At 46.7% G+C, this 21542-nt stretch overlaps 1 protein-coding gene across 1 annotated transcript; it reads left to right on the top strand.

Moving 5' to 3' along the window:
• Positions 1-10854: 10854 nt before the first annotated feature.
• Positions 10855-12717, top strand: LOC132321793 (acrosin-like; the record flags this gene model as incomplete). Its single annotated transcript, XM_059835233.1, is given in 4 exon segments — positions 10855-11127; positions 11401-11520; positions 12387-12476; positions 12478-12717. Coding segments are annotated over 4 exon segments (723 nt in total), but the record flags the coding sequence as incomplete, so codon positions are not given.
• Positions 12718-21542: the final 8825 nt, after the last annotated feature.

Raw genomic sequence — 21542 nt, 5'->3', positions numbered from 1 at the left:
GCTAGAGTGCTCCCTTTCAGATACACCCTGGAGGAAGCAACTCCCATGGTACAGACAAGTAATGCCTCCTGTGAAAAAGAGGAATCAGGCGAGCTGGGAGCTCTCAAATACCGCGAGCCAAATGTTTGTTTGGGAAGGGAATTCAGTATGTGTGCCACCTAACAGTACTTTCTCTCCAAAAAATGGAACCGAACGTGTATAGTCAGACATAGAAGGAATTGACTTGTGAAGCGGGTAGTCATATCAGCATTTGTTGGCATCTATAGGTTTCTGGTTCTGTGGAGTGGATGGGATTTGGCCCAAGCTTCTTGAATGTATTTTGATGGATGAAGCAGTTAAGTATGCTTGGTTTTTTGTGATAACTGTTACAAATCTGTAATATAAAAACTCATCTACACAATGTATGTAGGTGAGCAGGCACTTCTTTAGTGCAGCGCTGGACGCACAGGGGATCGCACCACCTAGTGTGCGTGTTTAGTTTCTCTGCTACAGAAGTTGTGTACAATCAAAGGATACATATTCATCATATTTCCAAGAAACAGTTAACATATTCATAGAGTTTCTGAGAACTCGTCAGTCTATGTAAATGCTCGTGACGCATGCGCCTTCAGGTACGCAGGTGGTCGTCTAAGGTCCTCTGGTGGTCGTCCATAGTCTTCCTCATGGTGTCCTCTAGTTGAACCCCGTCTTTGCGCATGCTCAGCTTGGTTGCAAAATTCCATTCTTGGAATCTTCTTAAGTTTTCCTTGGTTTACTGACCAGGCCTACAGCTTATCATTCTCTTGACAGGCAAATTCTACCTATTCGCAATGCTACATTGTTCAACGGTTAGTTTATGATCAAATCACAGCTAAATCGTACCTAGTTACCTTCATACAGACTATATAATTTAATTTTTTAGTAATCGCTCTCTGGATTATACTATTCTATCACTATCCGTACTTAAATTAATCAATGGTTATTTCTATTAATATTTATTGATTGGCATTCTTGATCTTTGAATCAAGATGGGAAAGGTAGGGAATTTTCCAAGCCGCATCACTGGTGCATATCAGGTCACATTGTCACAGGACTCAAACAAGACTTTTCTATTCGATTCTTCATCGTTCCATCTCGTCACTGTTGGTTCCTTAGTACAGAACAGCGACTCCCTGGTGAGGTTCCTATGGTTATTGTTTCTAACTTAAGAATCCTAACTTACGCATTTGTATTTTATTATTTTATTTATTTTATTTATTAATCAAATTTAAACTTTCTACATGATCATATTGTGATTATTTTTTTAAAAATCAGAGTATTTACAACAATTCCCCCCTTTGAAAGTTTTGAAAATGATTTCAATACTTTGATTTTAATCAGTTAAGTAGATTATGTGCATCAAGTATAGATGCCAAACGAGTTAATCGATTCATCATCCTCCAGTTTATAATATATTCTTGATAAAACAAGACTGATTAAAAATCAATATCAGGAGAACAACGATAGGGTGGCATAACTTATTTAGGATGCCTGTAGCAGTAGGTGACCACCCGAAAAGTGTCCCGCCATTTATGTTCCGCATCCTTTTCCACCCTCCCTAAAACACGGTGTATTTCTTCTACATTGTGATGAAGAGTTATTAAAGTTCTTTGTCCATTTTCCTTGACCTTTTTCAAAATTTTGATTAAATCCTGGTGTTGTAGCAATTGTTTCACTAAAGTGAGATTCAATCCAATGGGTGTAGGCAACAGTTCCTGAATTGATGTATAATTAGATTGCAAGAGCTGGTGAGGTGTGACTGGAGTCAAATAAGAAAAAAAAATCACGTCCCATGATTTCAGTGAAATTACAAACGCAAAAATCTGAGTGATTCCTAGTATCTATAACTACATCATCTACGGATATAAAATCACAAGCTGTTCTCAAACATACACAGCCCTTACCAATATATATATATAAGCAGTGTTTCAGGGTTTTCGTCAGGGCGAGTCTCAAAATGGCAAACATTTTGTTCAGTATCTAAACAGATATCCCGACCTGTGATTGCATTACCTTCACAGATGAACCCTTGTTGTTCTCGTACAACAACCCTTGTTGTTCAAAATCTAGAGTTTGTCATTTCTGTCCCACTTTTTGGGCTCATATTCTGTGCTCAAATGGATAGAGTATGGTTCCATTGTGATTCAATCCTAATGCAATAACAGGGTAAGTCGAATATATTGAAGCATTGTGTATAGTTCATACAAAAGTTGTGGCTGTACTTGTGACGGGATCGTAGGTAAAGTTTACCAAATTCCACCAGGACTGGAGTTTTTTCTCTAAATTAGTGGCACTCTCGCAGATTATTTTTCGAATCTTGGTGGGGAGAGTGCCTTCTTCACCCTCTCTTATGATTGAAGCAGCTACTGATTGCGCCCACAGTTGAGCCTGGATACAACTGGGAGCCAAAGATAGGTTATCTTGGACCACACCGAGTCCATCTACAATCATTTCCTGGTCGTCTCCATTCACCTTTTCCCATTTTGGTACTATGTTTGACAACAGCCACTGATTAGTTTCTAAAGCCAATAGGGAAGATTGCAAAGGCTGTTGCAATTTAGCCAGTTCACTAGTTGTAGTAGCCAATTTGTCTCCCGATGTATTTTGCTAATTTGCCTTTTTAATGTCTGATTCATTCTTTCTGCTTTTCCACTCGATTGAGGCCTCCAGGGGGTACGTAAATTTCAGGTAATTCCCAGAACTTTGCTAAGATTTTGTACTACATCTGCAACAAAATGTGGGCCTCTATCAGAAGATATTCCAATAGGTGCTCCAAATCTTGGAATTATTTTTTGTAACAACCATTTAATGATTTTCTTTGCTTGATTGGTCTGACAAGGAAAAGCTTGAGGCCATTCTGTAAAAGTATCAACCCCCACCAGAATGTATCGATACCCTTTTTGTCTGGGTAATTTTGAAAAATCAAGTTGCCAATAATCTCCAGGTTGTACTCCCGATTTCAAGGTTCCCATTGGAAGTCTTCTCTTTACCACCGGATTGTTTCGCAAACAAATCTCACACTTGGCAGAAATCATTTGAGCCACTTCTAACATTCTTAGAGACACCACATATCTCTTTAAAAAGGTGACTAATGCTTCTGGACCCCAATGGCACTCTTTATGTTTTGTTTGTAATATTTCTCTCATCGGAAGTGGGGGAATTACTACCTGTCCCTGAACTGTGACCCACCATCCTGCTAAATTCCTTTTTGCGTCTAATAACTTCCCTAGTTTCTCATCTTCCTCCGAATATTGAGGTTTCTCTTTTGGTAATGTAATGTTCTTTGTAGGAATTAATGCCATTTGTAAGGCATTCCTTTGTGCTATTCCTTTAGCTGTTCTATCAGCTAATTGTTCCCTGTAGCTTCTTTCCTGTTTCCTGATTGATGTGCTTTACAGTGCACGATTGCCGCTTTGATCGGTCTCTGGACTGCTTGGAACAATTCCAGTATTTCCTCTTTGTATTTGATGTTTGCCCCTTTGAGAGGATAATAGTCCTCTTTCTTTCCATAATATCCCATGGACACGTACTACACCAAAAGCATCCTTTGAGTCAGTCCAAATGTTTACTCTCTTTCCTTCGCTCAGTTCTAACGCCTTCGTCAAGGCTATCAGCTCTGCCTTTTGCGCTGAGGTATTGCTGGGCAAAGCATATGCTAGCAGAGACTCTCTTGCCTGCTCAGTCAAGGAAGCCCTGTCCCTGGGCCAGCAGTCCTTATTCCTTGTGCTCCTCAAAGAAGGGTCCTGTGGTCATAGGAGCCGAAGTCCTGACTGTGCCACCAGCCCGATGGTGCTAAGCATCAGGATGTGTTTGCTCCTACTTGAGCCTTCCTGAGGACAGCCCTGCCAGGGTGAGGGGCTCTTCCCCCTGGATGTTGTGGGGATGAGGGCCTGATGAGCTTCATCAGCCTCCCTGGAGCAGCATGGCCCTGAGCACCCAGTGAGCTGCAGCCACTTGAGACTTCAGGTCAGGTTGGCAGAAGGATGCCTCTCCGTAGCTGCAAGAGGAGGGCTCTGATAACTGACAGCCCTCTTGCAGCCTTGCCTTGCCTCACCCTTCTGCCTGTGCTCTACAAAGAGGGCATCACCTGTGTAGGGGCAGGAGCCCCCCACCTTCCCCTGCCTCTCTGGGTCTGTTGTGCAGATGAGCAGTGCATGTTCTAAGTACAGAGGCGTCTCTACTCCATAAACAGCCTCTATTCCCCATACAGGCAGAGAGCCCCGTACTTACTACCGGTGTGCACCGAGTGTTTGCTCTGCAAAGAGAAAAGCCTCACCTCCCCTGTTTGTGTGCTTCTGTAGGCAGAGCGTGCCTGATGTACAGAGACGCTCCCCCTCCACCCCCAGCCTCCCCAGATTTCATGTGCGGGTGGGTGGGCAAGCCCTGCCTCACCTGGCCCGTCTCTGCTCCGTAACCGGCATACGGTCTGTGTCCTGACAGGGCAGTGGAGTGCGGTGCTCTCCATGTGTATTCTCCGTACAGCCATTTTTACAGTCTGTACGGTGAGAGAAAGCTATCGCCCCACCTCACCCTTCTGTTGGTTTCTGTCCTCTATACGGCCGGCGTACACTGTATAAGCAGACCAAAAAGCCCTGCCTTGGCAGTATCTAGTCTATGACTAGACATGCTTTGCCTGCATACAGTCTATCTACAGACAAAATACAGTCTGTATCTGGAGAGAAAAGCCTCCCTGTCTCTTTTCTGATAGGCAGAGTATAGCCTGATACATGCTGAGAAAGCAAGCCTGGCTTTGCCTGTCCATGCGCAGTGGTGAGGAAGACAGTATGTAGTCTGTATAGCAACAGAAAAGCTTCCCCTTGTTGCAGGTATGTTGCGTGTACGCAGATGGTTGGTGTTCGATGTCGAGGTAGGCGAGGCGCTGCTTTTCTATGTACGTGTATTACATTTAGCCCATATAGTCTCTGTGCAGACAGAAAAGCCTCTCATCACCTTGTGTGCGTATATTCCATGTATGCGTAAAGTATGTGTATCCATGTGCATGTGTTCCAAGTCAGGACAGCATACGCTCCACACACAGAGAGAAATGCCCTTCCTCCGTTGGCCTTGAAAATGGCTGCGTTCCATGTAGAGACAGTATTGACTCCACATAAAGACATCAACATTCATGCTGGACATAAAGCGTAACTTCCCCTCACCTGTCTGTCTGCTTTGTGCAGTCCGTATGCAGCTGACACACTGTACGTCTATTCTGCACGTTCTATGTGTGTGTTCTGTGCAGAGAGTGCATCTACATGGTTGTGCTTCCTGTGTCTGTATACTATTTTTATGTGTAGATACTCTGTCTTCTGAATAGAGAGAGGAAAAAAGCCTCAGTGAGATGAGGTCAGCTGAGGCTTCTCTTCCTGCAGATAGTGTATCATGTCTGTGGATGTTCTGTATAGACCGTGCGGGGGGGGTGGGGGTGTTTCTCTATGTTGACGAAAGACATGTATTTGGATGCATCTCTCTGTGTCTCTCCGTCTATATTCTGTTTATACTTGCTGCATGTTTTCTGTGTATATTCTATGCGTATGAAGGTACCTAGATGGTGTCCTAGCTGTGTGTATTTTACATGCAGGCAGAAGTTGCCTCGCTTGGGCAATGCAGGACTTGTTCCGTATGTAGAATATATGCAATGTACAGACAATGTAAAGGAAATGAAGCAAGCTTCAGCTAAGCAAGGTGAGGCTCTTTTGTTTCCGTGTAAAATACATACTGTCTTGTTTATGCCCCGTTCACAGATGCAAACCCCTCAGCCAGACTCTTCTGAGTGTAGGCAGGTAACATACTGTCAAGTTCTAGTCAAGCTATAGATGGCAAGCAGGGACATAGTCCCAACCCTTTTGTCCATCCGCCGAGGCTCTGCTGTCTGAATGTCTTCTAGCTTCAGCCTGGGGAGCTCGGCTGAGCCTTCTGCATTGCCACGGACGTGGACTTTGTGCTGCTTGGGTAGCAGGTGAACAGCGAGGGCGAGGTGAGAGTGACCAGAGGAGCAGAGAGGTGGCTCCCAGGTGAACTGGGAGCTCTGCAGGTGGTCATTTGAAGGGGCTGAGGGGAATGTTTTGGGGGCCACCTTGTATCTCAGCGAGAAAGGGCCGCCTGTGGGTTGCGGGTTTCCTCAAAGGCAGAGAAGTGGGTTGTGCCCCTGTGGAGGTGCCACCTGTGAAGGGTGAAAGCTCTCTAGGAAGCATGAAGAGCAGTTGGCCACAGAATGGACTAATCCCTGTGCAGTAAATAGCAGGGGTCTGGGAAGAGGTGTGGCATTTGTGTCCCCCTCAGGTGCAGTCTGGCTCTGCGCAGGCAGCCTTTCCGTTGTGGAAATGTGTAGTGTGGCTCTCTGGCACAGCAAAAGGAGGGAGAAATGAGGAATTTCCCAGGAACCCCTAGGAGATGAAGAATTGGGATGCATTCAAGGACTTTGAGAGGACTTGCTAGGAATGACTGTCTTTAGGAGATTGGCAGGAGCATTGTAGAGTTGTTGGCTAGGAGTTTCTGAAAGGGAATAAAAATACCTATTCCACTGCTGTTTTCTAGGATTGCCCCCAATCTAGGATTGCCCATGCTAGTTTTGAAGCATGTGAGGAGCACATCAGCATATGGCTCTGGAGGAGTGCTTTACTGCACCGTGGGGCTTTTCTCGCAGTCCTGCACTGTGTGGCGCTTTTGGAGCTTTCTGTCGGGGGCTTTTTGGGAGCGCTCCATCACTTGGGTGTTTTGGAGCTCTGCACCCCGGGGCTTTTTTGGAATGCTTCACCATTTCGTTTTTTTGGAAGCCCTTCATGGTTTCACTATTTTCTGGAATGCTACAGGACCCGGCATTTCTGGAGCGCATCACTGCGCCACCCCAGAGGAGTGCTTCACCATTTGTTTTTTCTGGGAGTCTGTCACTGTTTGGCTTTTTGGGAGCCCTCTTTGCGGGGCTTTTTTGGTTTGCTTCACCAGTTGGATATTTTGGAGCGCTTAACCCCGGTGCTTTTTAAGAGTGCTCCATCCCGGGCTTTTTCAGAGTCCTCCCTCGTAGTGGTGTTTGGAGCTCTCCACCCTGGGGCTTTTTGGGAGCAGTCCAACCCGGTGGTTTTTTGGAGCTCTGCACCCTGTGGCTTGTTTGGAGGGCTTCACCATTTTGTATTTTGGGAACCCTTTACAGTTTTGCTATTCTATGGAATAGTAGGAGACCTGGCATTTTTTGGAGTGCTTCACCGCGCCGTCCTGGAGGACTGCATCACCATTTGTTTTTTTGGGCGTCCTTCACAGTTTGGGGCTTTTGGGAGTCCTTCACAATTTGGGTTTTTTTTAGGGGGGAGCCCTGCACACTGGGGCTTTTTTCAAGGGCTTCACCATTTTATTTGTTTTGGGGGGGAGCCCTTCACAGTTTTGCTATTTTTTGAAATTTTACCAAACCCGGGATTTTTTGGAGTGCTTCACCTCCCTGCGCTGCCCCGGAGGAGTGCATCCCCATTTGGTGTTTTGGGAGCTGTTCACCATTTGGTATTCTTTTGGGGAGTCCTGCACCCTCTGTGTGTCTGGGGGCTCTGCACCCTGGGGCTTGTTTGGAGTGCTTCACAGTTTTGTTTTTCGGCGGCCTTTTGCGGTTTTGGTATTTTTCGGAATATTGCAGAACCCAAGATTTCTGAAGGCCTTCACAACGCCGCCCTGGAGGAGTGCCTCGCCATTTGGTTTTTCAGAGCCATTCCCAGTTAGTATTTTCTGGAGGAGTCTTGCAGCGTTTGGTGTTTTTTTGGAGGGAGTAGTGTACCATTTTAAGGTTATTTTGGGGGAAATTCTGCACAGTTTGGTGGGTTTTTTGGGAGTCCTGCAGCCTGGGGCTTTTTTGGAGCTCTCCAAGCCGGTCCTTTTTGGAGCTCTGCCCCCTGAGGCTTGTTTGGAGGACTTTACCATTTTGGGTTTTGGAGCCTTCTATGGTTTTGCTATGTTTTGGAATATTACAAAACCCGGGATGTTTGGAGTGCCTCACCGCGCCACCCGGCAGGAGTGCCTGACGATTTGTTTTTTGGGAATCATTCACTTATCTTTCTGGGGGAGTCCTGCACCGTTTGGTGTTTTTCTGGGGGACTCCTGCACCCTTTGGGGGCAGTTTCTGAACTGTTTGGTGTATTTTGTGGAGTCCTGCACCCTGGGTCTGTTTTGAAGCTCTCCAGCCCGGTACTTTTTTGGGACTCTGCACCATGGGGCTTGTTTGAAGGGTTCACTGTTTTGTTTTCTGGAGCCCTTTAGGGCTTTGCTGGTTTTTGGAACATTACAAAAGCCGGGGTTTCTGGAGTGCCTCAGCCTGCTGCCCCGCAGGAGTGCCTCACCATTTTGGGTTTGGGGAGCTGGTCACCGTTACCTTTTTGGGGGATTCCTGCATCTTTTTTTTGGTGGGACTCCTGCAGTGTTTGGTATTGTTTTAGGAGCACTCCACCCTGGTGGGTTTTCGGAGCTCTTCACCCTTGGGCATTGTGGAATTATTGCTGGAGGTGACTTGGAAATTAAATGTATATTTGCATTTTTAGGAAAGGTACAGCACTGAAGAAACTTTCGGGGTGGTCATGCAAGAGTTCCATCCCGCAGAAGTTCCCTAGGCAACCTTAGGTGTTGGCAATGCCAGGGGAGCTTGGTGTGCTGACTCTAAGAGAAACTGTACAGAGGGTGGAGCAGAGTAGAGACACCGCGGCCAGGCTCTGTGATAAGACAGGAACTGGAAGGTGCTATGGAACAATGCGATGGAGACTCACCCTGCTAACTAGGATAGGTACCTGGTCAAAGACAATGCTATTGTACAAAGATACAATAACCTATTTAGTGTGTGTAATGGTGTGTAGCGGAGTGCCTGGGAATGGGCCGACAGTCTCTCACCTTTTGACAAAATACTCATTATAATCTCATTATAATACTAAAAAACACACCTCCATCCCAAAGCTACCCACCTCCAAGGTGCGACCACCCCTCACTGAGCCTGCGCTCTGAATTTTTCTTGGTCTCTACCTTTAAAAGCAAAGCGAGAAACTTTTACACCAATTACAACAAAGACAAATATGACTAGAGTCACTCAAGCTCCACCTGTAAAGTAAGAATAGTATAAAAGCTTAAGAGAGGAGGGATGTTAGGGAAGATACCATCGCAGACCTGCTCTAACATCTGGGATCAGTCGACGGGCTGAACCTCTCTTCCCCCCCAGAGGGATGCCTCTGAGTAAGATTTGGACACTTGGCTATACCAAGTGTGTCCCCCCCCGGGAGATTTGGCAACCTCTGTAGAGTTGTTTTGTGATTTAATGCGCTTGTAGGTGGCTATCTTTCGCATACTAACACTTGGCTATACCACGTGTTTTGTGATCTAGCGCGCTTGTAGCCAGGCTCTATTACTCATATTCAAACTATTTGTACCACCTTTGTGGGCAGTAAGAGTTCTCATTGAACACAGTTAAATTCCTTAAGGGTGGCCGTGCTAGTTCATGCAACGTGGCTAGACTGAAAGTGTATGGAGTTACAAGTGCATCCGTAATCGTTAAGATTATATCTATCTATCTATATATGAGTGTGTGTATATATGTTTATATAGAACACGATCGGACTTGTAATACAGGAAATGGGCACCACCCAGAATCTAAGCCTAGCCGCCCCCAGCCCCTCTGATATCTGAGGACAAGCTGGAACGCACGGGGGTTTATTTTCTGCCAAATTGCTCAGTCCTTGTAACGTGACAGGCATGTTTTCAGTGGTTCACCATTTTGTTTTTTGGAGCCCTTTATGGCTTTGCTATTTTGGGGAATATTACAAAACGGGGAATTCTTGGAGTGCTTCACTGTTCCACCCCAGAGGAGGGCAAACCGTTTCTTTTTTGTTTTCCTGGTAAGTCTTGCACTATTTAGGTTTTTTTTGGGGGGGACTCCTGCACCATTTGCATGTTTTTCAGGGAGTCCTGCATCATTTGGGGTGTTTGGGAGTCTCCAACCCGGCACTTTTTTTGAGCTCTGCACCCTGGGGCTTGTTTGGAGGGCTTCACCATTGTGTGTTTTGGAGGCCTTCATGGTTTTGCTATGTTTTGGAATATTACAAAACGCGGGATTTTTTGAGGCCTTCATGTCACTGCTCCGGGGGAGTGCAGCACCATTTGGATTTTTGGGAGCCGTTCACCGTTAATTTTTGGGGGGGAGTCCTGCACCTTTGGGTGTTTTTTTGCGGGAGTCCTTCACTGTTGGGTGTTTTTTGGGGGGAGTCCTGCACCGTTTGGTGGTGTTTTGGAAGGCGTCCCTGCACCATTTGGGGTTTTTCTGGGGGGAGATTCTGCAGTGTGCGTTTGGTATTTTCGGGAGTCGGGCATCCTGGGCCTTGTTTGGAGCTCTGCAGCCTGGTACTTTTTTGGAACTTAGCACCCTGGGGCTTGCTGGAGGGCTTCACGATCTTGCTTTTTGGGAGCTCTTTATGGTTTTGCTGTTTTTTGGAACATTACAATACCTAGGATTTCTGGAGTGCAGCCCTGCAGGAGTGCCTCACCATTGTGGCTTTTGGGAGCTTGTCACCATTACCTTTTTGGGGGAATCCTGTACCATTATTTTTTGTGTGTGTGGGATGCCTGCAGTGTTTGGTATTATTTTGGGAGCGCTCCACGCTGGGGGGCTTTCGGAGCGCTTCACCCTTGGGCTTGTTTGCAGTGGTTCACCATTTTTTTTATAGGAGCCCTTTATGGCAGTCACGCCCTCCGTAGCGCTGCTTTCCCCTTTCCATTATGAAGCAGAAGACAGGCAACTGCAGGGCGGCTGCAGCACATGGCTCCGCTCCCTCTGACCCCTCTCTCCCTCTGCCTTCCAGGCACATCACCATGTGGCGCGTGGTGATCGGGGCCACCCGGTTGCCTCAGCTGGGCCCTGAGGCCCAAGTGCGCAATATCAAGCGGCTACTGGTTCACGAGCACTACAGTAACATCACGCAGAGGAACGACATCGCCCTGCTGGAACTGGACCAGCCTGTGCAGTGCAGCTACTCCATCCAGCTTGCCTGTGTGCCCGACGCCTCGCTGAGAGTGTCAGAGCTGACAACCTGCTACGCCAGCGGCTGGGGTTCCACGACTGCAAGATGCGAGTTCCCAAAAAGTACTCGTGTCCTGAGCGCAAGCTTGGCACGCAGGGGAGACGGGTTGGCCTTCCTGAGAGCAGAGGCGAAAGCCAGAGTCAGGCTGCGGGGACGCATGCCTCTAGAGAGATGGGCCTGAGCCATTCCCCAAAGGGAGGCACAAGGGGACCACCGGTACAGTGCCTTCAAGGTGCAAAGCCAAGCCCTAGGGAAGGGCTTCACCCAGACAGGGGAGGAGAAATGGCAACGAACTGCCTGGTGTTAATTCCTTTCTGTGCTCGCAGCTGGAGGATCAACTGATGTCCTGCAGGAGGCCAAGGTCCGCCTCATTGATGTCAACCTCTGTAACAGCAGCGGGTGGTACAGAGGGGCCATCCACACCCACAACCTGCGTGCTGGCTATGCGCAGGGTGGCATCGACACCTGCCAGGTAGGAGCGTGCTACGAGTCAAGCCCCAGCAGCACAGGCAGCCCTCTCACAACCGTCCCACGCAGACCCCAGCGCGTGCTTTGCCTGGCAAGTCACCCTCCCACCGCTGGGTCCCCACCGCTGCTGGGGCTGACCTCCCCTTCCCCACCTGCAGCTCCTTGCCCAGTGCCCCCCTTGCCCCAGAGGCCTGCGACTCTGCCCACAAAGCCCATCCAGTGCTCTTGGCAGCACGCAGCTCCACATCCCAAGCCTGGAGCATGTGCGTTCCACACACGCAGGATCGCTGTGCAGAGATGAGAGAGAGCCCTGTTGGAGTGGGAGACGGACCCGGAGTAACGATGGAATCTCAATATGAGTATAGTCGTTCTCCCCTTTATTCAAGCTTACAGAGTATATATAGACAGATGCCAAGAACACGCGTCCGCAACAGTTGTCTGATTGGCTTACAGCCTCTGTTCACGCGCCAAGGCGGCGAGTGAGATTGGTACAGTGCTCTTGTGCGCGCACAAGAGCACCTCTCCTCTTCGCGAATGTAGCTCCTTCTTGTTTACCATTCCACTGTCTCTTATCACAACAGGCTTTCAAGGACAGTTAACGGTTTCCTCTGAGCCTTTCCCCTCATCAGAGACTGGGTTGCTCATGGGAATCAGATCGTGTCCCTTGTTACTAAGCCATTCCTCCACAGAGCCCTACCTTACAGGCCCACGACCCCCTCCCACACAAGCTCCTGTAGGCCCCGGCACCTGAGCGGGGCCTTTCTGTGCCTCAGAGCACAGCTCTGGCCGGTGCTGTGAGAGAGAAGGAGCCAGCCGTAGTGCTGACAGAGGCCACCCAACACCACCTTTGTCCTCTCTCCTCCGCTGCAGGGCGACAGCGGTGGTCCTCTCGTCTGCAAAGATAACGATGCAGACTACTTCTGTCTCGTTGGAGTCACCAGCTGGGGGAAAGGCTGTGCCGAGAGCAAGACGGCCCGGAGTCTACGCCTCCGCGCAGCACTTTTACGACTGGATCCTGGCACAGATGGGACTGCGCCCAGCAGTATCGGCTACTCCAACGCCACAGCCAGGCTTCACCTCAAGCCCCTTTCAGAGGCCAAGACCGATACCAACTCAATCGGGCACATTTACACCCTGCCCATTTCCACTCCAGAGGCTGGTGCAATTCTTTAAACTGCTGCAGGAGCTCCTGCAGTTCCTAAGGGGGACAAAGGCCTGAGCAGCAGGATGGAGAGGATCCAGTGCAGCCGGCAGCGTACCACCGCCATTTCCTTGGCAGTGCTGAAGGGCTGAAGCTGACTCAGTTCTTCCAATAAACTTGCCAATTTTCACAGCTAACCATGCTTCAGTCCAATTCAGTCTCCCGTGCGAGGCAAGGACTTCCACGCCCGGCGCCTGCAAAACGAGGCTGCAGGCAGTCAAGTAGGGCACAAAGGGAAAGAGCCACTCAAAAGGGCTGAAACCGTGCCTGGTCAGAGAGGAGGGTTCTCAGAACCAAAGCAGAGCTCCCAGCAAGAATGGGCGAGTGTTAATAGAGGATTTTTGAGGGGGTTTTGGTGTAACTGGTTGATAATGTGTCTGTAGGAGCTATCTGGCCTTGGTTTGACTTAACAAGTTAACTGTTTCTTAGAAAGCTTCTCTGTAATATTTCTTCCAAAGCCTGTGTCCTTCTCTTCATTGGTAGGGCTTTTTAGCAAGAGATAGGTATAATGCAGCAAGCTCTGACATGAATTCATAGGTTAATGTAGCTACTGGCATGCAAGATACAGACTGATAGGTCCTGCCTTGGCAAGCTGAATCTAAGGCATAGCTCGAAATGAGCATGAAACAAACATGTAAATCTAGGAGAATTTAATGTGAGACATTGAGAGTGGAACTGTTGATGGCTACAATGGGGTGATCTCTGTTACTAAGGTTTATTTTTTTCTGTTGGAGAGGTGTGTATGTGAATGTAGGGAACTTGGTGTTTGGCTGCGTGTACAATATAAGTATATGCATATAAAAAAAATAGCCCACAGCACAATGTGGGATAGCTGTTGTTTTGTAACTTAAGTGTGTACTGTATTCTTCTGGCATTATATTCTGAGCAAAGATGTTTAAATTAAAAGTGTGTATTTGAGGTATGTACGTATTAGGTTGCTGTCAAGGAGTTTTCCACATGTCTCTGTCTTACGTGTCATTTTAATACATACAGTATCGGCTACATGCTGCTTACACAAAACCCCTAGCAGTAGAGCTCTGAAAAGAGAGAATTGTTGTTCACCTTTGTGAAATGTTGTTCACCGTTGTGCATTTCAGTTGTTAGGTGTTGAGATCCTGCTCGTATGCTGCAGTTGTTTAAAAGTGATTTTATGGCTGTGCATGCTGAATGCTTTCCAAACTGTTTCCATCATGTGCTGTTGGTCAGACTTCAGAGTGAAAAATGAAATTGGGCTGAACTTTTACATAAATAAGGAGACATAGTCTTGTTGCTACATTCTGTCTCTTCTTTTCAAAGACCTCGTCGACGTTCCTTAATTGCTGAATACCATCTTGCTAACCTGACTGAAAGTAGTGTAGCCGTTGGTGCTGATGAGCTTGTCCAGCTCTTCAGTCTGAATCCAGGACTCGTAGTAGGACTTTGGAAGGTAAGATAACATTTTGTTTCAATACTTTATTATGACTTGAAGAAACAGATTCTTTGGGCTTGTAGTTTGGGATTTTGAGAGTTTTTTAGGGTTTGGGGTTTGGTTTTTTTCATCTTCCTTTTTTTTCTCTGAGTTTTGAAAGATCTTGTCTAAACTAACAACAAGGAAATACAGGTAGGGACAGCTAGTTGATGATGTATTGTATTCTAAAGAGCTGTCGCAGGAGTATCTGTACTTTTAAAACAGAAAAATCCACCTCTAATTCAAAGAACCGTTACGTTTGGCAACCCAGAAGTGAGTCGCTCTGTGTTATTGTTCTTCTGTATCACAGTGTAGTAATGCCGCTCGTCTCTTGCAGGATCTTCTGACAAGCTTGAAACTAAGGTGAGGAGACTAGAGCAGACTGGTCACCAAGTTGGCTTCTCTGCGATACAGGGCAGGGATCCGCTCTTAGATGTCTTTCAGGCTTGATGGTAAGAAACACGAGTTGCAAAGAAAGAGTATTCTGGAGGTGAGAAGTTGAATGGAAGCAAAACCTGGTAGAAAGGAATGCCTTGTTTAGCTGACACCTAGTCCAGATTTCACAAGCTAGTGTAGCGGTAGCTCGTGTTCCCACTCGTGCTTAGTGATGGTGCGGAATGCTTTGACCCGACTGAAAGCCACGTGTAGCCTGTTCTGCCTTCTCCTAGCTTTTCCTATATGCGTATCCTCCAAGTACCGGTACCTGACAGCTCTTGTCTGTCTGTCTGACAGGTCCGCTTGCACCCAGCCACGCGAAATGGGGACGTTTAGCAGCAGCACCTCAGATTATTCTAGAATAGCCTTTGCTTTGAAATGCATTACTTCTTGCTAGCAAGTGGGAAAAGGCCAAGGCCAAACCACCTTCCACTTGACGTATTTCATAAAAATTCCTGTCTGTTCTTAGATCAGCCTGTTCTGTCCAAGGCTTATTGCATTCCTGAAGGGCAATCTCCTTGGTTCCTTCCTCTCTGCCTTCCCAAGGGGAATTCACTTAGTAGGGTGGAGGGATTCCCCTTTCTGCTTGGTAAAGACGGCGTCATGGCTGGCACTTGTGGTAGCATCTTGCATTTGGGAAAAGCAAGCGAGGAACACTTGTTCCCTGTGGGGAGGCCAGTAGCAAGGTTTCTGGTTGTTGTGGACCCTTGCAGAGTAATATCGCTCCTGAGCCATCCTGAGATAGCTGTTGTGGGTCAACGTGCTTTCCCTTTGCTCTGTGTGGTTCTCTGTGCTTGAAGCGTAGTCCTGCCCGCAGTTATACTTAAATGGGAATGTTTTTATGGATGCTATTTCTGTAAAAGTACTGATAGTTTAGAAGTCTGTAAATACTGATACCTGTATGTAGATTTCTATTGTCTAGCTATAAAGACTTTTCTATTGAGCCCGAAGGGGGATGTCTCTGTATCAGATACCGCCCAAGAGTCTGACCAGTTCATTGAGTTACTGGGTGCCCTCCACAACAGGGTGAAAGCAAGGTTAGCTGAATGTGGTTTCTTCTTCCTCCCCAGGGAGAGAAAGGTGGGGGGAGGAACTTGAGCTGAACATGGCCAGCTTTCCCCAGGAGGAACTCTCCTGTGTCTTCTCATGTGCCTGCCAGCCCTGTGCTTTCTAGAACTGTTTTACTTGCCCCCGTGTGGCCTCAGATGGCTTCAGATGGGAAGACCTAGCCTTTAAACTCTGCCTTCGTTTCTGTTGCCTGTCTGCAATGGCTTTAGTGTGCCCTAGGCTTGCTGTGCTTTGGTTCTCTAGAAGCGATGGAAGGCAAGGGTTGCTGTCTTCAGCAAGTCCCCGGGTGTCCTAGGAGCAAGTATAGTGCTCTGCAAACGCTTTTGTAGAGCTCTTAACATGAGCAGTTGCTGGTGATGAATTTGGGGAATACTGGAGTGACATGAGAAATCACTGGGGATTCGTAGACTGGGGTAGGCCGGGGGGGTCCTCCCGCTGCCATCTGGTCTGATTTCCTGCTCAGAGCAGGTCCAGTCAGATCATGTTGCTCCGTGCTGCGTGCAGCCCTGTTTGGGGTATCTCCAAGGAGGCAGATTCAGCATCGTCTCTGGCAACTTGTTCCAGTGCTTGGGCACCCTCGTGGTGAGCACCTTTCCTTGTCTTGAGTCAGAATCCCACCCAGAAACACCCCCACACCCCCCCTGCCCACACATCCCTGCCCCGGGTAGCATCTTTTCTAGCTTTTCCCCTGTCCTTTGCCAGTAAGTTGCCTTCCTGTTGAGCAGTGGCTTGCGTTTCCCTTAGGCTTCCTTCTGCTTCCAGAAGCCCTTCCTGTTGTCCTTCCTCTCTTCCTGGTTTGTCTCCAGCTAAGCTGTGGCTTTCCACAGTCCATCCCTGCATGCTTGCGCAGTGTCTCTCTGTTCGTCCTGGGTGTCCCATCTCTGCGTGCGCCTTGGGTGTTCTTCCTTTTTGGTGTTTGAGCTGGGTCAGGAGTTTCCTGTCTGTCAGTGCTGGCCTTCTGCTACTTGTGACCAACTCTGTGTCTTGGCATGGACCCTTCTGGTGTCTGGGGAGGTGGGGGCTGTTGTCCTTGAAGTTCAACCCGTTGCCCTGCTCCCCTTTGCCCTCCAGGCCAGTCTCCTGTTGGCTCCTGCCTGGAAGCTCTTCAGGAAGCAGCAGTCTGCTCTGCTGAAGTCCAGCATTGTGATTCTGCTGGTTTGCTCGCTTCTCTCTGGTTTTTAAATTCTACAACCGAATGGTGGCTGCAGCCCAGCGTGCCCTTGAACTTTGCGTCCTCGATCAGTTTTTTCCATGTCTGTGGGCAAGGAGTCCAGCGGAGGGTGGAGACGGGTGCCCCGTCATTCTGCTTTCACACACGGGGTGTGAGATGATGTTGCTCCATGCTGCTGTCCCCTGGACGCCTCCTCACTGCCCCCGGCACCCTGCCTGCAGAGTCTGAGAAGCCTATGCTGGTGTATGTGGTTGCAGTTCCTCCCTGGGTTAGCCAGCCTGTTACAAATCTGTAATATAAAAACTCATCTACACAATGTATGTAGGTGAGCAGGCACTTCTTTAGTGCAGCGCTGGACGCACAGGGGATCACTCCACCTAGCGTGCATGTTTAGTTTCTCTGCTACAAAAGTTATAGACAATCAAAGGATACATATTCATCATATTTCCAAGAAACAGTTAACATATTCATGGAGTTTCCGAGAACTCGTTAGTCTATGTAAATGCTCGTGACGCATGCGCCTTCAGGTACGCAGGTGGTCGTCTAAGGTCCTCTGGTGGTCGTCCATAGTCTTCCTCATGGTGTCCTCTAGTTGAACCCCATCTTTGCGCATGCTAAATCCCATTCTTGGAATCTTCTTAAGTTTTCCTCGGTTTAGGGGCCAGGCCTGTAACTTATCGTTCTCTTGACAGGCAAATTCTACCTATTCACAATGCTACATTGTTCAACAGTTAGTTTATGATTGAATCACAGATAAATCATACCTGGTTACCTTCATACAGAATATATATAATTTAATTTTTATTAATCGCTCTCTGGATTATACTATTCTCTCAATATCCATACTTAAATTAATCAGTGGTTATTTCTATTAATATTTATTGATTGGCATTCTTGATATTCGAATCAAGATGGGAAAGGTAAGGAATTTTCCAAGCCGCATCACTGGTGCGTATCAGGTCACATTGTCACAGGACTCAAACAAGACTTTTCTATTCGATTCTTCATCGTTCCATCTCGTCACTGTTGGTCCCTTAGTACAGAACAGCGACTCCCTGGTGAGGTTCCTATGGTTATTGTTTCTAACTTAAGAATCCTAACTTATGCATTTGTATTTTATTATTTTATTTATTAATCAAATTTAACCTTTCTATATGATCATATTGTGATTATTTTAGAAAAATCAGAGTATTTACAACAGAACTGCTAATTTGGCTTGAGGCTGTTCAGGTCATTCCCTCCTCAGTCATTGTAAAACATGCTGGGGAGGTGAAGACATGACTAATGACTGTTCGTTCTTGTGGCATTTGTAACTTTTCCTTTTATGAAGAGGAAGCAAAACCTGTTATTAAACATTCAGCAAAGCTAAACCAGCAACAGCTTATCTGCACTATGCTTTTTTTTCTTTAGAAATAAATGTTAGCATGGAACTTTCTCTTCCTGTAGCATGAGATTCCAGAAGCAAAAAGGGGTGGAGTTGTTTTGTTGCTAATTCAGTGGGCTTAGCTTTGATTTAGCACATAGAAACTAGGTTCTATTATAGACCCTTAGCTTTACTTGTGCAATTTTAGACTAGTCTTTGTTCAAGCATCCTTTTTACTGTCTTGCGCAATTTTCCTGCAAGTTTGTTGGATGGAAAGATGCTGTATTTTTCATGGGTTCCTTCCTGTGCCTCTTAAAGAGCTCACTCTTTTACTGTGACTATCGTATTTGTTGGCAGGACTTCTATCTGTGAGATTTGCCAATTCTTGTTGAAGCTTAATGTTCATAGTCCATGTTATATGTCTTACAACTCTGAAATTCACTGTGCAGAGAATCTATGCATTTCTCTAAAGCAAATCTCAAATAATATTCTGAAATACTGTTAAAGAAGTTCTCTGTTCTTTAATGCCTCTTCTACTTGTTGATTTTCTAAACACTTATCAGTTTTGTATACCGGTGGATATAGCTGAGATATCCTTAAGACTTTCCATCTGCTCAAACAGCAAATTTGAGTAGAAGAAAGGAGGAAAAAGACAAGGCAGAGCAAATGCTCTGATCTGCTTAAGACCTCATGTTGAAAGGAAGACGATGTAAAAGGAAACATACTTAGTCTGCTGTTGAAAAAGCAGATGAGGTGCTACAAACTAATGTAGACTTTGATGTTCAAAGGCATTGCCTGGTGTTCATTGGTGCATAAACCATGCTTTCTTAGACTTTGGCCATCCCCATACACATACAGCAAAGCATGCTGCAGCATCCATTTTATTCATCCAAGTGGAAAATAAAGAAGATGACTAAGAGTGTACAGGTATTGACTCATGGTTTGTGAATCACAGTTCAGAATCTGGTGCTTTAAGTGTTGTTTAAAAGAACTTTTCTAATGCACAATAAAATTTCAATGATTCTAGATTTTTAATTATTTTGTTGTCCTAAAGTAAGGTCTCTTAAACAGCTTACTGTATTCTATACATTTGTTAACTTAAATAAGCTCTCTGCAGCCTGTGTAGCGGTTGATGAAGTGTTTTGACGAAGATTTCTGCTGGTTTCTGGTGTATGCTTTTAGTTGCCCAGAATCAGTAGTTGATCTTTCCATTTTTTTCCTCTTTCCACCCTGCTGATAATGCTTCTCTGTTGCTTCGTAAGCATCATGCAAAACAAACGGTAGTGATTACCGTGTAATTTTGGGTTGCTATTACCCATCTGCAGTGACGTATTTGTAGTATTCTTTTTTAAGCTAAAAGATAAATCTCTAGCCTTCTCAATCAGAGAATTCAAGTTTAGTCTTTGCTTTTGGTTGTGATTGCAGTGCCAATTTAGAAAAAAAGATCCTTTACAACCTTTTTTTTGGGGGGGAGGGTGGGGAGGTTTAAATACACAAAATAACCCAAACTGCTTTTCTGGTGATGAGAGGTGTTTCTGTTTTCTCTGACAACACTGCAGTCATGAAACTGGCGTTCTCTGTGAACCAGCTGAGCAATGAAGAGAAGTGAACTGAGGTGGAAATGCTGTGCTGTTTTGTAGCGTTGCTGAAGAATTCCCCCATTGCCTGTCACTTGTAGAATCACAGTCCTGTCTGATTTTTGCATTGCTTGATAACCTTGCACACCTGCCTAACTACTACTGCAACAGATTTAATTTTCAAATTCAAACTGATTGATAATGTGGACAGAAAGCTTTTGGTTGTTTATACTGAGAGAGGCAGTAAAGTAACTTATTTTTGTACCTGTTGTTAAAGTGAGGTAATTGTCTTAACAGTTCCAGCAATATGGTCTCCTGCTTTCAGAAGGTCTCAGCTGCTGCTTGTCACAAGTTTGCTTTGTGTTTTGGTTCTTGGTGCTCTGCCCTGAAAACCCTGCTCTGTCATGTGCAGTTAGTATGTGAAAGCTTGGGATGTGGGTGTGGTGGGTTTTGTTATGTTTAGTGTCGTTCTTTCACTGCTGCTGAAATCATTGTTACAGTTGGACATATCAAGACCCATCTTCCAAGGAGCTCTAAGAGCTCTTGTCATTTGTTTAGAATCTGAAACTTTTGTGGTGAGATGGTTAAGAGGATGAGGAGAGGGGGTGAAATGGTACATAAAAGAAAAATGAGAGGTGGTATTCATGGGATGGAACAGATGGTATTGCATGAATGTAGATGATCAAGATTTAGAATCAGAGAACCATTTAGGTTGGAAAAGACCTTTAAGATCATCAAATCCAACTGTAAACCTAACACTGCCAAGTCCACCACTAAGCCATGTCCCTAAGCGCCTCATCCACACATCTTTTAAATACCTCCAGGGATGGTGACTCAACCACCTCCCTGGACAGCCTGTTCCAGTGTCTGACAACCCTTTTGGTGAAGAAATTTTTCCTAATATCGAGTCTAAACCTCCCCTGGCGCAACTTGAGGCCATTTCCCCTTGTCCTATCGCTTGTCACCTGGGAAAAGAGGCTGACACCCACCTCTCTACAACCTCCTTTCAGGTAGTTGTAGAGAGTGATAAGGTCTCCCCTCAGCCTCCTCCAGACTAAACAACCCCAGTTCTCTCAACTGCTCCTCATAAGACTTGTGCTCCAGACCCCTCACCAGCTTCGTTGCTTTTTTTGGACACGCTCGAGCACCTCACTGTCCTTCTTGTAGTGAGGGGCCCAAAACTGCACACAGTATTCGAGGTGCGGCCTCACCAGCGCCGAGTCCAGGGGCACAATCACCGCCCTACTCGTGCTGGCCCCCCTGTTTCTGATACAGGCCAGGATGCTGTTGGCCGCCTTGGCCACCTGGGCACACTGCTGGCTCATCTTCAGCCGGCTGTTGACCAGCACCCCCAGGTCCTTTTCCACTGGGCAGCTTTCCGGCCACTCAAGCAGATCAACACTCTTCTCCAAGCCTGTAGCGTTGCATGGGGTTGTTGTGATCCAGGTGGATCTTCCTGAGGGCGCACTCGATCCCCTCATCCAGATCATCAGTAAAGATGTTAAACAGAGCTGGCCCCAATACTGAGCCCTGAGGACCACCGCTTGTGACTGGCCGCCAACTGGGTTTAACTCCATTCACCACAACCCTTTGGGCCCGGCCATCCAGCCAGTTTTTTACCCAGCAAAGCGTATTCCTGTTCAAGCCCTGAGCAGCCAGTTTCTCCAGGAGACTGCTGTGGGAAACAGTGTCAAAGGCTTTACTAAAGTCTAGGTAGACTATATCCACAGCCTTTCCCTCATCCACTAAGCGGGTCACCTTGTT

Source organism: Gavia stellata, unplaced genomic scaffold (assembly GCF_030936135.1).
Source record: "Gavia stellata isolate bGavSte3 unplaced genomic scaffold, bGavSte3.hap2 HAP2_SCAFFOLD_98, whole genome shotgun sequence".
NCBI classification, from domain to species: Eukaryota; Metazoa; Chordata; class Aves; order Gaviiformes; family Gaviidae; genus Gavia; species Gavia stellata.
This window is presented reverse-complemented; position numbering and strand designations above follow the sequence as displayed.